This window comes from Diadema setosum, chromosome 14 (genome assembly GCF_964275005.1).
Source record: "Diadema setosum chromosome 14, eeDiaSeto1, whole genome shotgun sequence".
Lineage (NCBI taxonomy): Eukaryota > Metazoa > Echinodermata > Echinoidea > Diadematoida > Diadematidae > Diadema > Diadema setosum.
Genome location: NC_092698.1, coordinates 33,722,946 through 33,735,849, shown reverse-complemented (window position 1 = coordinate 33,735,849; position 12,904 = coordinate 33,722,946). Strand labels below are relative to the sequence as shown.

General features: G+C 39.3%; 1 protein-coding gene across 1 annotated transcript; it reads right to left on the bottom strand.

Moving 5' to 3' along the window:
- Nucleotides 1-1,073: 1,073 nt before the first annotated feature.
- On the bottom strand, nucleotides 1,074-10,525 carry LOC140237728 (all trans-polyprenyl-diphosphate synthase PDSS1-like). The gene is made up of 9 exons (XM_072317656.1): nucleotides 10,322-10,525; nucleotides 9,448-9,580; nucleotides 8,923-9,056; nucleotides 8,152-8,290; nucleotides 7,727-7,838; nucleotides 5,068-5,177; nucleotides 3,810-4,004; nucleotides 2,499-2,579; nucleotides 1,074-1,358 (listed from the first exon to the last, which is right to left on the bottom strand). Exons 1-9 carry the CDS (start codon nucleotides 10,399-10,401, stop codon nucleotides 1,218-1,220), a joined length of 1,125 nt encoding a protein of 374 aa, XP_072173757.1. The 5' UTR covers nucleotides 10,402-10,525; the 3' UTR covers nucleotides 1,074-1,217.
- Between the last annotated feature and the right edge of the window lie 2,379 nt (nucleotides 10,526-12,904).

Sequence of the window (12,904 nt, the reverse complement as noted above, 5' to 3'; positions counted from 1 at the left end):
TTGTGTGGTCAACTGTTTGAGGAGCCTGAAGATTTGTCCATATTTTGCATAATCTTTGACATTTGAATGTCTTTATTCTTGAAACCAAACAATTTCAAAGCACTTCATAGCCATTCACGCTTAGAAGTAGTTTAAGGCCAGTGCATATACACACAGACACATTCCACGCTTATTCATTACTATTTATTAATGTTTATCACATACTCTGCATTCCATGAATGTATTAACATGGCTGCCACAAAATGAACATGTGAGCAGGTATGATAAAACCATAATAACATCTGCATGATTAGTGTGCATGGTGTCAGCACTAAAATTTAGTGGCCCTAGGGAAGTTGAATGTTCAACTAGTCAGAATACAGTTCCATTATTATCATCATCATCCTTTAAATGATGGCAGCAAGGTGAAAAAGTCCCAGCATTGTACCTCTGACCACTAGGGATAAGAGCACTTGTCTGTCTATTTGCTCTTCTCGCATACACATAAAGTGTGCACATTGCCATCAATCTTTACCAAATGTGTATGTGAGACACCACCACTGGGCAAGAATGTCAGGAATCAAGGTATGAATAGAGGTCTGTGTGAAGAAGTTTGTGCACTTCACAAACAAGCACAGAAGGCAGTATGGCACATGATCATTGCATGGCTACACAGAGGTGATCCTGACCAAGTTAGGGGGTGGGGGGGGGGGAGGGAGGGCAGGGAGGTAGAGCTTTATGTATGATTCTTGAAAGAATTCATGGTCGGATCAATAATGAATCAATGGATAACATTAATGACTCAATCATCACCGTGTGGAGAATTACAACATCCGACTCATGTGACGTCACACCTACCGCAGATAACATACATGACGGCTTTCATCTGAAGAAGACTTTCATTTCAATGAACAGATACACAAACAAACACACTCTACGAGTGTCAGCTTTCTCTGAGCACATCTCATAGGTTCTCTCTGGGTACTGCACTAAAGATCTAATGGATCACTCCGACAGACACATCTACATCTTCTATAAAATCAAATAAAAAATTCAGAGCACCTACACGCTGGCTCGTCTTTCATCAACACCTGAAGAACACTTCCTCCGGGTTGCCAACAAGAGGAAGGACTCCCATCACAATAACTCTGACTTTTACCACTGCCTACAGTGTCCTACTAGAAGATGAAGTGGGACTAGACTGCTAGATGCTTGTGAGATCCTGGCCCTTCATCTCTTCATTTCTGTCTGGACAGAACTTCCTGAGTGAGGTAGACGAGGGCCCGCCTCTCCGGCGAGTCGGTCAGTCTTTCAATCTGTCGCTGAGCCTCTCGACTGTGCTGCTCGGCCAGGAAACGGGATTGTCGTATACTGTCCGTCTACGTGCAAGTAAGAGGCGGGAAATAAAAGAAATGAATATTTTTGCATGCATTTTAGTGAATCAAATATACCTGGTTATGTTTTTCCTGATGTTTGATAAAACTTTTAAAAAGATTAAAAAAAAAGGTAAACATTATCCAACCTTCAAAAAATACTTCTCAGCAGCAATGCTTCGTCATACCCTTTGAATCAATATTGCGATGGAAATCAAATTGTCTTTCATCAGTAGCTTGTAAATGCTGATAGGGCGACTATCTTCACACAGCTGGCTCCACTTTTTGAGTCTGCGAATTGACAAAAGGAACTTTCATACTGTCCTGCTGAAATGCTTGAGCATTATCCACTTCTGACATCAAATGGCTGATCACTTCAAGCTGCAGGATATCTTTCAAAGGAAATTTGACACTCTTGTTTCAGAGTGTACATTGAGCAAAGCTCTTTAGAAAATGTTCAACAATTTATTTATTAGCAACTAAATGCAGCTGTATCAATGAAAAGCAACATCTATATCTAACATAGAGACACCATTTACAAATAAAAAAAACCCCATAAAAACAAGAGTACTCATATCCAATGGTGACTGATTACTCTCGCAATACAAAACAAACAAGCATAATATTCCAGAATTATGCAACCTGTATTTCACCTGGATGATTTCATAAAGTAGCTTGCACTATGTATCAGGCATGGTCCAGTGCATTTGAATTGGCCTTAGTATAGTACACAAATTTTGCTATTTTTCATAGATACCTCTTTTGGCACATAACCCATTTAAAACAAACTTTACTGACAGCAAAACAAGCTTCAGTATGGTTGAGTTTGTTTATCAACTTTGAGCTTACCCCTGTCCTTGCAAAAACTCAAATGGGAAACCAAATAAGAACAGCAGATGGTTGACATTGAAACAACTTTCTGTAAGCAAGTTTGTCTGACCCATTTGTAACAAGTCCTGTGACTCACAAAAACATGTTGCTACAATCACCAAGGTTTGTTACGCTTTTTTTATTCTATAAAAGAAAAAAAAAAAAACCCAGACCAACAATCCAAGGCAAAAAACTTCGCCCTTTAAGTTATCCACTCAGATGAGGAATGGCACATTCATTAAACATGTAACACAAAAGAATCAATTCTTTGCTTACATTTGCGACAGCCTCCCTTGCCTTCTCCACATCTCCCGGAGCACTGAATCTACGCATGATCATGTCATTCAGTTCTGGAAACTACACAGGGAAAAGAGATAATGCAGTGTTTAAATATTCATACTGCAAGAGTGCTCACAGAGTGGATCAGCACAAAAAAACTCTTGAGCACAAAATGTGGTTGATTTTCAACCAGCTAATGTTGGCTTACTTTTGGATAGTCCTAGACCCCGTATACAGTGAGTGAAAGGGCCGGGCTCGACCGCGGCTGATCTTCATTTCACTGTAAACGCACAGGCCAAATGCGGTACCAAAATCGGCCGGGCATTTGGCCAAGCTCTGGAGGTAGTCTCAGCCGCGGCCGAGCCCGGCCTTTTCTCACTGTAAACGCAAACTGGGCCAAATGAGATACCAAATTGCCACCAGCGCGCTCCCAATAATGGTCGTTTGTTTACAAGCAGAGCGCCACTACGACAAAATAATGAAAGGTTTGAATTAAAAGCCCAGGCTGAGCCCGGCACTGTAAATGGACAAAATTGCGGGGCCGAGCACTGCAGCTGAGGCCGGGCTCGGCCTGGCCCTGCATTGTAAACGGGGCCCTAGTTTTGAATGCACAAAACAATCACACTCCATCAAACTAAAACTCGAAGATTACTTCTTCTGCACAAGACTACATTCATACTGATTTGTATTTGTCTTTGTATTAGGTCTATGGAATATTATAATATAACAGCAAATTCTACAAGAGGAATGTTCAATACAACAGATTTCTGACAAATCATTAGCTGGTAGTTGAATGCCAGATGTTGCATATAAAGTTTGAAAGTCTGTACAGCCTTGTCCAGGTGCAATGTAAGCTTATTCAAGCATTTTGGCTTCTGAGGAGGTATCTGTTGGACTTTGATAAGCTTTAACCTCTCACAGTAACATAAGGTGTACTCCCCTTTCATAGCCAGCCGTTCTGAGGATGAGGGAGACTTGCTTTCTCTACTGTAAAACGAGGAATGTTCGCATGCATTTTAATTTCGCGAATTTTGTGACAGCCAATATTCAAGAAATTAAAATGCGAATGAAAGTTCTTGTCTACACGACACACATTGAATGTTAGAGGCAACTTGTGAAAATTTCGTGCCGGGAAAAAAGGCTGTTGGCTCCAATTCGCAAAAATTCCATACCTCAAAAATATTGTATTTTACAGTATTTAACAGCTCTTGCTTTAAGGCTTTTTACAAGCAAAAAGACCTGGGTAAACTAACAAGGCTCTCATTGGCGGCAAAAAATAAACACAAAATACTTGATGGAGCAACCAACCTTCTCTGCTGCAAAGAGAACCGGTGCTGTAGCCAGTCCCAGCTTGAGGTCAGCAGAGGTCGGCTTGCCCAGCGTATCATCACTAGACACAAAGTCAAGGATGTCGTCTATAAGCTGGAAGGCCATACCAATGTTGCGTCCGTACTGGTAGGCAATCTCACACACGTCTTGACTGCTTCCAGACAGCATGGCCACCTGTATGTATGCCATTCAATTCACATGAATACATATGATTATATAAACAATGATAAAACATTGTAATGATAATGATTAAAGTAATATTTATAGGAGTGCACAATAATAATAATACAGAGAAGAAACGTACACGTACATTGGCATTTGTAAATGCTAAAATGACAAAGAAGACCAATCATGGTTTGTGGAAGTTCATTAAATACACGATGGTAAAGATGGTGCTCTCATGGATATATAGATCTATATGGATATATCATGGATATATGGTGCTCTCATGGATATATAGATGTAGCTAAAATTGCCCACATCTTTACTTATAATTACATTTACAAATGTAGGCTTTTGGACACATTGTATTCAGAGGCAGATTCTGTATATAACAGAAATCCAAGTCAGATTGTATGGTAGGAATTAATTTTAGTGAGTAGCCTCTAACAGCTTGTGGAGGACATTCATTGGGAGGCTGAAATGAGTATCAAAAGCTGAGATGATGCAGTGGATATTGAGTTAGATGTCCGACTGAGTTCTCGCTTTGCTCAAATGTGCACTGATCTTGGACACATTTCTCTTTGGGAGAATGAACCTTTAATCTTTTTAATAGGATATCCACTTTAACCTCACTGAGAAGATACCCTTTAGTCTAGAGATGATAGAAAGGTAATCAGGTCCCTCTGAAACAGCTTGTAATTTATTTCTTGATATGCAAACGATCACACAGATGACATTCAGATCTTTCCAAACATTACCGGAGTATTGATTTTGAGTCCATTTCCAGGCACATTACTGGTACAAACATTGCTAATACAGTAAAAGTAGAAGCTTTCACAAGTTGGGCCAACATCACTGAGCTTCTCTTGTTGATGCTATCGCAGAATAGAGATAATTTTGTACATGATCAATATGTCCCTAAATATTTGAGTGTCATTATTTTCTTGATAGTTCAGCAGAGCACAAAATTCCCAGGTTTCCACATCACAAAATCTTCCAACTTCACGGCATGGTATAACACAATTTTCATTATCTCACATTCATCGATTCTCCAATTTACTGTCAATGGACTTACCGCTCTACAACTGTGTGCCATCAGGCTAGCCGTCTTCTTGTACGTTTTCAGGAAGTAGTGTGAGAATCGTTCATTCTCATTGTCTTTGGCTCCAAGTTGCATAAACTCTCCTGAAATATAAGAAACAACATCAGGGGGGTTTGTAATGATGTACAAAGCATGTTACTAACTTACTATGTTAAGATTGTGCTTCGGGAGCATTTATGGGGTTACAGGTTGTTTCCAAATACCTGGTTTAATTGTTTCACCACAGACACAAAGTTCAAGAGCTTATATAACATTTGTTCTCCTTTATTATCTGTATTTCTCTGACAATAATGATTCTTTGAATATGAACATTAGCTTAATCAAATTCAGAAGATAGGATTTCAGGCAATTTATCTTGAGATGCAGTTAAGTAAAAACATTTTCAACAAGGAAAAGTAGAAATTACGCGGTGCGTAATATATGTCCCCGCCGGAAGTAGCATTTTGTAGCAAAATGTGCAATATAGGTAAAAAATCAAGGTCAAAGGTCAAAGAAGTCAAAGGTCAAAATTCTGTGTAAAAGTTTTGAAGCCCTCACCTAGTGCCATCACATAAAGTAAACGGAATCGAAATCGGGTTAGAAATGGCAAAGGAGTAGCATTTTATAGCCAATGTACAATACAGGTCAAAAATCAAGGTCAAAGGTCAAAGAAGGCAAAGGTCAAAATTCTGTGTAACGTTTTGAAGCCCTCACCTAGTGCCATCACATAAAGCAAACGGAATCGAAATCAGGTTAGAAATGGCGAAGGAGTAGCATTTTGTAGCCAATGTACAATACAGGTCAAAAATCAAGGTCAAAGGTCAAAGAAGGCAAAGGTCAAAATTCTGTGTAGAAGTTTTGAAGCCCTCACCTAGTGCCATCACATAAAGCAAACGGAATCGAAATCGGGTTAGAAATGGCGAAGGAGTAGCATTTTGTAGCAAAATGTAGGTCAAAAATCAAGGTCAAAGGTCAAAGAAGGCAAAGGTCAAAATTCTGTGTAACGTTTTGAAGCCCTCACCTAGTGCCATCACATAAAGCAAACGGAATCGAAATCGGGTTAGAAATGGCGAAGGAGTAGCATTTTGCAGCAAAATGTACAATATAGGTCAAAAATCAAGGTCAAAGGTCAAAGAAGTCAAAGGTCAAAATTCTATGTAGAAGGTTTGAAGCCCTCACCTAGTGCCACCACATAAAGCAAACGGAATCGAAATCGGGTTAGAAATGGCAAAGGAGTAGCATATTGTAGCAAAATGTACAATATAGGTCAAAAATCAAGGTCAAAGGTCAAAGAAGGCAAAGGTCAAAATTCTGTGTAGAAGTTTTGAAGCCCTCACCTAGTGCCATCACATAAAGCAAACGGAATCGAAATCGGGTTAGAAATGGCGAAGGAGTAGCATTTTGTAGCAAAATGTACAATATAGGTCAAAAATCAAGGTCAAAGGTCAAAGAAGTCAAAGGTCAAAATTCTGTGTAGAAGTTTTGAAGCCCTCACCTAGTGCCATCATATAAAGCAAACGGAATCGAAATCGGGTTAGAAATGGCGAAGGAGTAGCATTTTGTAGCAAAATGTACAATATAGGTCAAAGGTCACGACTGAAATTCTGTGTAGAAGTTTCAAAGCTCCCATGTAGTGCTATCATATAAAGCAAACAGAATCAAAATTGGCTCATAAATGACAGAGAAGTAGCAAATTGAAGATTTTGATCACACACGGACGCACACACGGACACACGGACGCACGGACGGACGCACGGACGGACGCACGGACGGACGGACACACACACGTACGGAGCCCGTTTCATAGTCCCCTGCTCGAACTCGTTCGGCTTGGACAATAAACTTGAAGTTATGTTCAAGAAGCCTGGTTATGAAGCAAGCATGATACCTGAATCTAAAAGCTGTTTCCCAGTACCCAGTCTGCATCATATGCTTTGAGAAGTGCATGAAAATTCAAGAGTTTTCAGCAAAGCTGCAACAGCATTTATTTCTCCCAATTCTGTCTGAAATCCAAGGACTATGTCACAAATTTTTATTAAAATCTTATCAGTAAATGATTTCACTATTATCAAAAAGACTGATTTTGAACTAACACATATAAAACTTGCTCTCCAATCATCTTGGCTCCTGTGCTTTACCAATCTTAATTCATGACTCAATGACAATGTTTACTATAATATAAGGTCTGCACTGTATGGTTGGTACACTATTACAGCTGTACAATCATGTCATAACTGGACCTGTTCGTTAAGAATCTATTTGAGAAGTACCATCTCTTTTTTTCACACACCTTCTTCCACTATATGCAGACACTACATGAATGAAGTGTTAAGTCAATGATGTATTTCACATACTATCATCTGCAACATACAGGCACTACATGAAGTAATAACGTCTAGTCGACGAGGGGTGTGCAGGATTGCATGGTGACTACCACTGAAATCATTCATGCTCATATGCAATGCAGCATTAAGAAGTTCCAGTGTTGACATCCTTGTGTTGCAGCATTGTCTTCTTCCTTTCCGATTCTCTTCATTAACCTAAAAGCTTGAAGTATCACACAGACACATATACACACACACAGACACACAGACACACAAATACACTCACACACCAGTGATTACACGCAGCCACAGGTCTCTCACAAGCCTACCTCTCACTAGATCCTCGATGACATTTGACAAGACTATGACAACATCCGGGTCTCCTATCCTCGCCAAGGCCTGCGATGAGATGGACAGGACAAAGTCGCCTGCGAGAATGGACTAGAGAAGAGATAATAACAAAATGCCAATAATCAGTATTACTGTTTCCTCCATATATTTTGCAGTGGTAGTTCTGAAGTGACTTTCACAAGGTTCATAAATTAATATCGCATGAAGATTTTGGCTCTGTAGGATAAAGACAATGTATATCATCTTTGAAAGGCAGGCAATTACAAAGTTTGTTTCTGGAAAAGGCATGATACTTGTATCACTTGTCATATCCAAGGAATAACAGACAACCTCTTGTCCGTATCTGCAAAACAGAGCTTTACAAACTTTAAAGCAGAAAAGTGTAAAGAATTTTGAATGGAACCTTTCTTTGGCCGAACAGTTCATTGATGGACATCTTCCCTCTTCTAGTGTCAGCCGCATCAATGACATCATCATGCATGAGACTTGCCGTGTGGATCATCTCAGCTATCATGGCTATCTGCCGCTGGGGTTCGAGGATTCTGGATTGTGTGTGAGAGAGAAAAAACAAACAAAAAGCTGTTTCCTAGTCAAATCTGGAGTTAATCTCACAACTATTCTATTTCCTTCAAGGTCAGAACATCCTTGCTACATTAGTAGGTTATCCCTGCCAGGACATACAACATTAGGGCTCTGCAGAAAGAAACACTTTTTCCATAGCATCACATTATCCGCACCATAGCAATTCTCAACCAGAGTCATAATTACAAATATCATAATGTTACAAAAATGTTTATCATCCCTGGGCCCTGATCAACTGAACTGCTGCTGTTTGGCGACGAGCAGAGCATAAACAGCCAATTTGCAGATTTTAGCAGATCAAAAGTGTTTGCTTAAAATACAGTGCTGACACAGCATGGCTGCATCAATGCAATGATCAATAACTACCTCAATTTGTTGAATAAACTCTAAATGGGCAAATAAAAATCATGCTCATGAAATATAACTCTAGTCTGAAAAATAGTCAGGACAATAAATCAACCTGTGTAGACGTATCTCTCATACAGAAAATATTGAAATGATTACTTAACTCCCCCACAACAAAACCAACGAAAACAAATAATAACAAACAAATAAACAGAGTTTATATGCACACTACTTTAAATTGGCTTACCTGTCTGGAATGGAGTTGTGTATATTGCAGACTCTGGACATCAGCAGCACAATCATCGGACGTACTGACTTGCCCTTCCCATCAAAATAATACTGAGAAACCTCATTTAGTTCAGGACTGGCTGTTGAGAGCTCCTGAAAAGTAAGAGCAAAGGGTATAGAGAATGAAATACTGTATATAACTATGAGCCACAATTGGCAACAGCATAAGTGTAGTTTTGCTATCAGGCACTCATTTTCTTTTTAACTTCTCAAGATGATAGAAAAGACCACAAACAAGTAGAGTAATGAGTATGGGTGTTATATACATTCATTTTTTGAAAAAGCATAGTTAGCATGAACATTTTTGGACAAAATTATGTGGGGCTTGGTATGAGTTGAACTCTTAATCAGGACAAATAGTCGTGAACAACAATATAATTACTAGATTACTCTACATTTCACTGTAGTGTATATCACTATACACATGAGCATAAACACACACACACAAAAAAAAAAATAACAATATGACAATTTGTCCATATACCTCTCGTATACTTGGATGCAGCGACTGCAGCTCAGATTCAATCAGCTTATGAGGCTGTATCTGCTCCCTTGTTGATGGGTCAGACTCTGCTGTTGTGTACCCCCTCTTCCATTGTCTGCTAAACTTGGCTGAGCTGTTGGTGGAATATCGTAAAAGGCAGCACACTTAAGTATTCTTCTGGGACAACACTGAATAGCTCTTGAGGAAAAAGGCAAGAGCTTTTGTCAAATATATAGCAGGGCTGCACACTAACCCATTTTTTTCTACTTGTCTGACCTGTCTGTCGGACCAGTAGGTACCCAGTTTTTCCATCTTTACTGGTCCATTCCTGAAAATAGTTATTGATCCGACAGTGATTTTTACTGGTCAGGGACAGTCGGACCAGTGCAGTGAGCAACTGCTACACAAGAACTTGTACATATTTGTGCACATTCGAATTGATGCATACCGGTAATTGTCTTGATGATTTTATGTAATGTTTTAATAATGGTTCACTGAAATTCAGACATGATAGCTCACAGCTGATTTTGATTATGAATTACTATTTGAAAAATGACATTCCACACATGTAGTCATCTTCTGCTCATATTAGAAGTTGAAGAAAAATAATATGCAGTTTTTAGGCTTATTCCACATTGCAAGCAAATCAATTTCAAAAGGGCAGTTACAAAAATAGCACTGAAAATACGTTATGCTTTGTGGCATCTCACTGTAGGAAGTAAAATCTAAACCCAATACATTTCCTTTTCCTCTCATCAAAGTAACATAATTTACTGTATCTGCAGTGATGTGACCACAGATTTCCTGTAACCACTAAAAATCAAGGAGATCTTGAGGAAGAGAAGAGAGTACAAAATATGTGTTGGCTGCCTACCTCCATGAAGCATGCTTCCTCAAAAGAACAGTCCTTTTCTGACCCTGTAACAAACAAACAGGTAAAACACAATGGAGCATTAAAAACAAAACAAAACAAGAGAAATGTAATGTATTTTACAAAATGCAAACTTTCAAACAACACATACATGTATATTAAAAAAGGGTTAGCTTTTAATACATTTCAGTGAATACTTAAAAGCTTTTTAGGGCATTTAATAGAGTTCAGGTGAATACTCCTGCTGACTCTTGAGGTATCAGTGTCAGAGTATGGATTAGGGTTTATAGGAAAGACTTTCATGTCCCTTGCCCTTTATTTTTGTTGCCACGAAGACTTTCTCATCATTTTGAAAGAGGGCAACATTTTTTATTGGGGTTGAGTTACTGTAAAATACTAATGGGGTGTGGAATTTATAGGGGATTACTAAAACAAACAAATGACAGTAATCAAAAAATAGGCTTGAAGTTTTGTTGCATTGCATGTTTGTATCTGTACTATCCACTTCTCTCATCTACAGTACATCTCTGTCACCCTTACTTTCATCCACTTGCACTCGCTTGTCTCATGTTAACATGTCAGTATTGCAGTATGGCTTTTCTACATTATTAATCATACCACAGGGCTGCACACTAACCCATTTTCTCTACTGGTCCAACCTGTCACGTCCCTCATGTACCGGTAAGTAGGATACTCTACCTACATGTACTTTTTGCATTTTCTTCTAGTCCATTCCTGAAAGAGTTACAATGTACTGGTCCCACAGTGATTTTCATTGGTCTGGACCGTCAGACCAGTGCCAGTGTGCATGTTGGAATATATAAAATGATGTAAATCAGGGCTGCACACAAACCCATTTTTTTTTTTTTTTTTTTTTTTTTTTTTTTACTGTAGGCCCACTAGTCCGACCTGTCTGTTGGACAGACAGTGTTTCTATTTTTCTTTTCTTTTTTACTAGTCAGAACATTCCTGAAAAAATTAGTGGTCCAATGCTGCAACAGTTTTTTTACTGGTCAGGGACCGTCAGACCAGTGTATTAAGTAGTTAGTAGTGTACCTATGGATACCTATGGAAGCTTCTGAACGCAGGCTGAGCCTCTGTATTCAGATCCAGGTTCAGTCCTTACGATGAGCTGGGTCGTGACCAGGTGGCGTGGTGTCAAACTTAAATTTTATAGGTTCGTTGTCCCAGAATTTATCCAAACCAATTTCAAAACTGAAGACACTGGGTGCATCTATTAAATTTCTAGGTAAACTATTCCATGGTTTCCTGATACGCATGTAAAATGAATTTCTTCTTGTAGTGGTTTGTGATCGAAAAATATATAATTTTTTACTATGTCCCCTTGTGCATCTTTTTATTAAACCCAAGTCAGGCACTACTTCCTGATCATATTCGTGAAATAATTTAAAAGCTTCAATCATGTCACCTCTCGCCCTATGGTATGCTAGAGTTGAAAGTCCAAGGTGCCTGAATCTTTGTTCATAATTAAGGATCTTATTTCAGATACTAATTTTGGTAGTGTGCAGCATTGCCATTGTTCAAATCAAATTCAAGTACAGTCCGACCTCTCTCATCCGGCCTCCCTTTATCTGGATCTCTCTATTGTCCGGATGCGATCTTGATAGCGTGATTATTTTTCTTCTTCTTCTTTTTAATCCACCCATAATTATGCCTTACAGCATGTACAGGGAAAAGGGGGATTTCAAACTCAAACAAAATTCTACACCAATTCACATGAATAACATATTATTCCCAACATATTCAGGACAACAAATTTTCATCTAAATAACTAACTATACACAGCCCAGTCGCCGCTGTACATACGTAGCGCGACAGGGCTGTACCAGCGAAGCTCCAAACACGAAGAGGGTCCAACGATCGCATGCGATCAGACTGAATTTTGATACTTTAGATCATTTTTTTGTCACTTCAAACTCATCTGACGAACAAAATGATAATGAGACTTCATATCTATGCTACGAATATTGAAATTTAGATTTAATAACTTACCTAAAATGATGGTTATATGCAGCATGTGTGAACGGTTCACGAACGGTACATCGTCTTTCACGCCAGGCCATTTCCAATACTAGTATCCGGGAGGTTACATGATCTGAATGCCCTTTCAAAAGGTCGCGCTGTCGACCGTGCTGCTACACCAACACTCAAGCAGCGCATCGCACGCACGCAAAAGATTTCCGCAGAGATCAAGGCGCCATTTTGAATTCTGCAACGATGAACCCCGACGGTGTTAGGGAATCTGCTAGAAAGTATCATTTTTTGGTTCCAAGGACTTATCACGAGGGCTCTCAATGGACTTACGAGCATGCACGTAAGGTGAGTAACGTTTGGTAACGTGTACATTGTTTATAAAGAACGTATAAATTTTCATAAGTTTTGTAGTTGTGTTGTGGTTCCCCACTTTGAAGGTGCCCGCTCGCTGGTCAGACGCTGTATTCGCGTAGCGTATTAACAGCGTCTGGTTGGGCTACTAAATAACAAGCATTCAGACATTCACTAGCTATCCCCAAAATTTCGGTGGAATTTCTCCACTCAGCCCTCCCTCAGCGCCTTGAAGCTCAG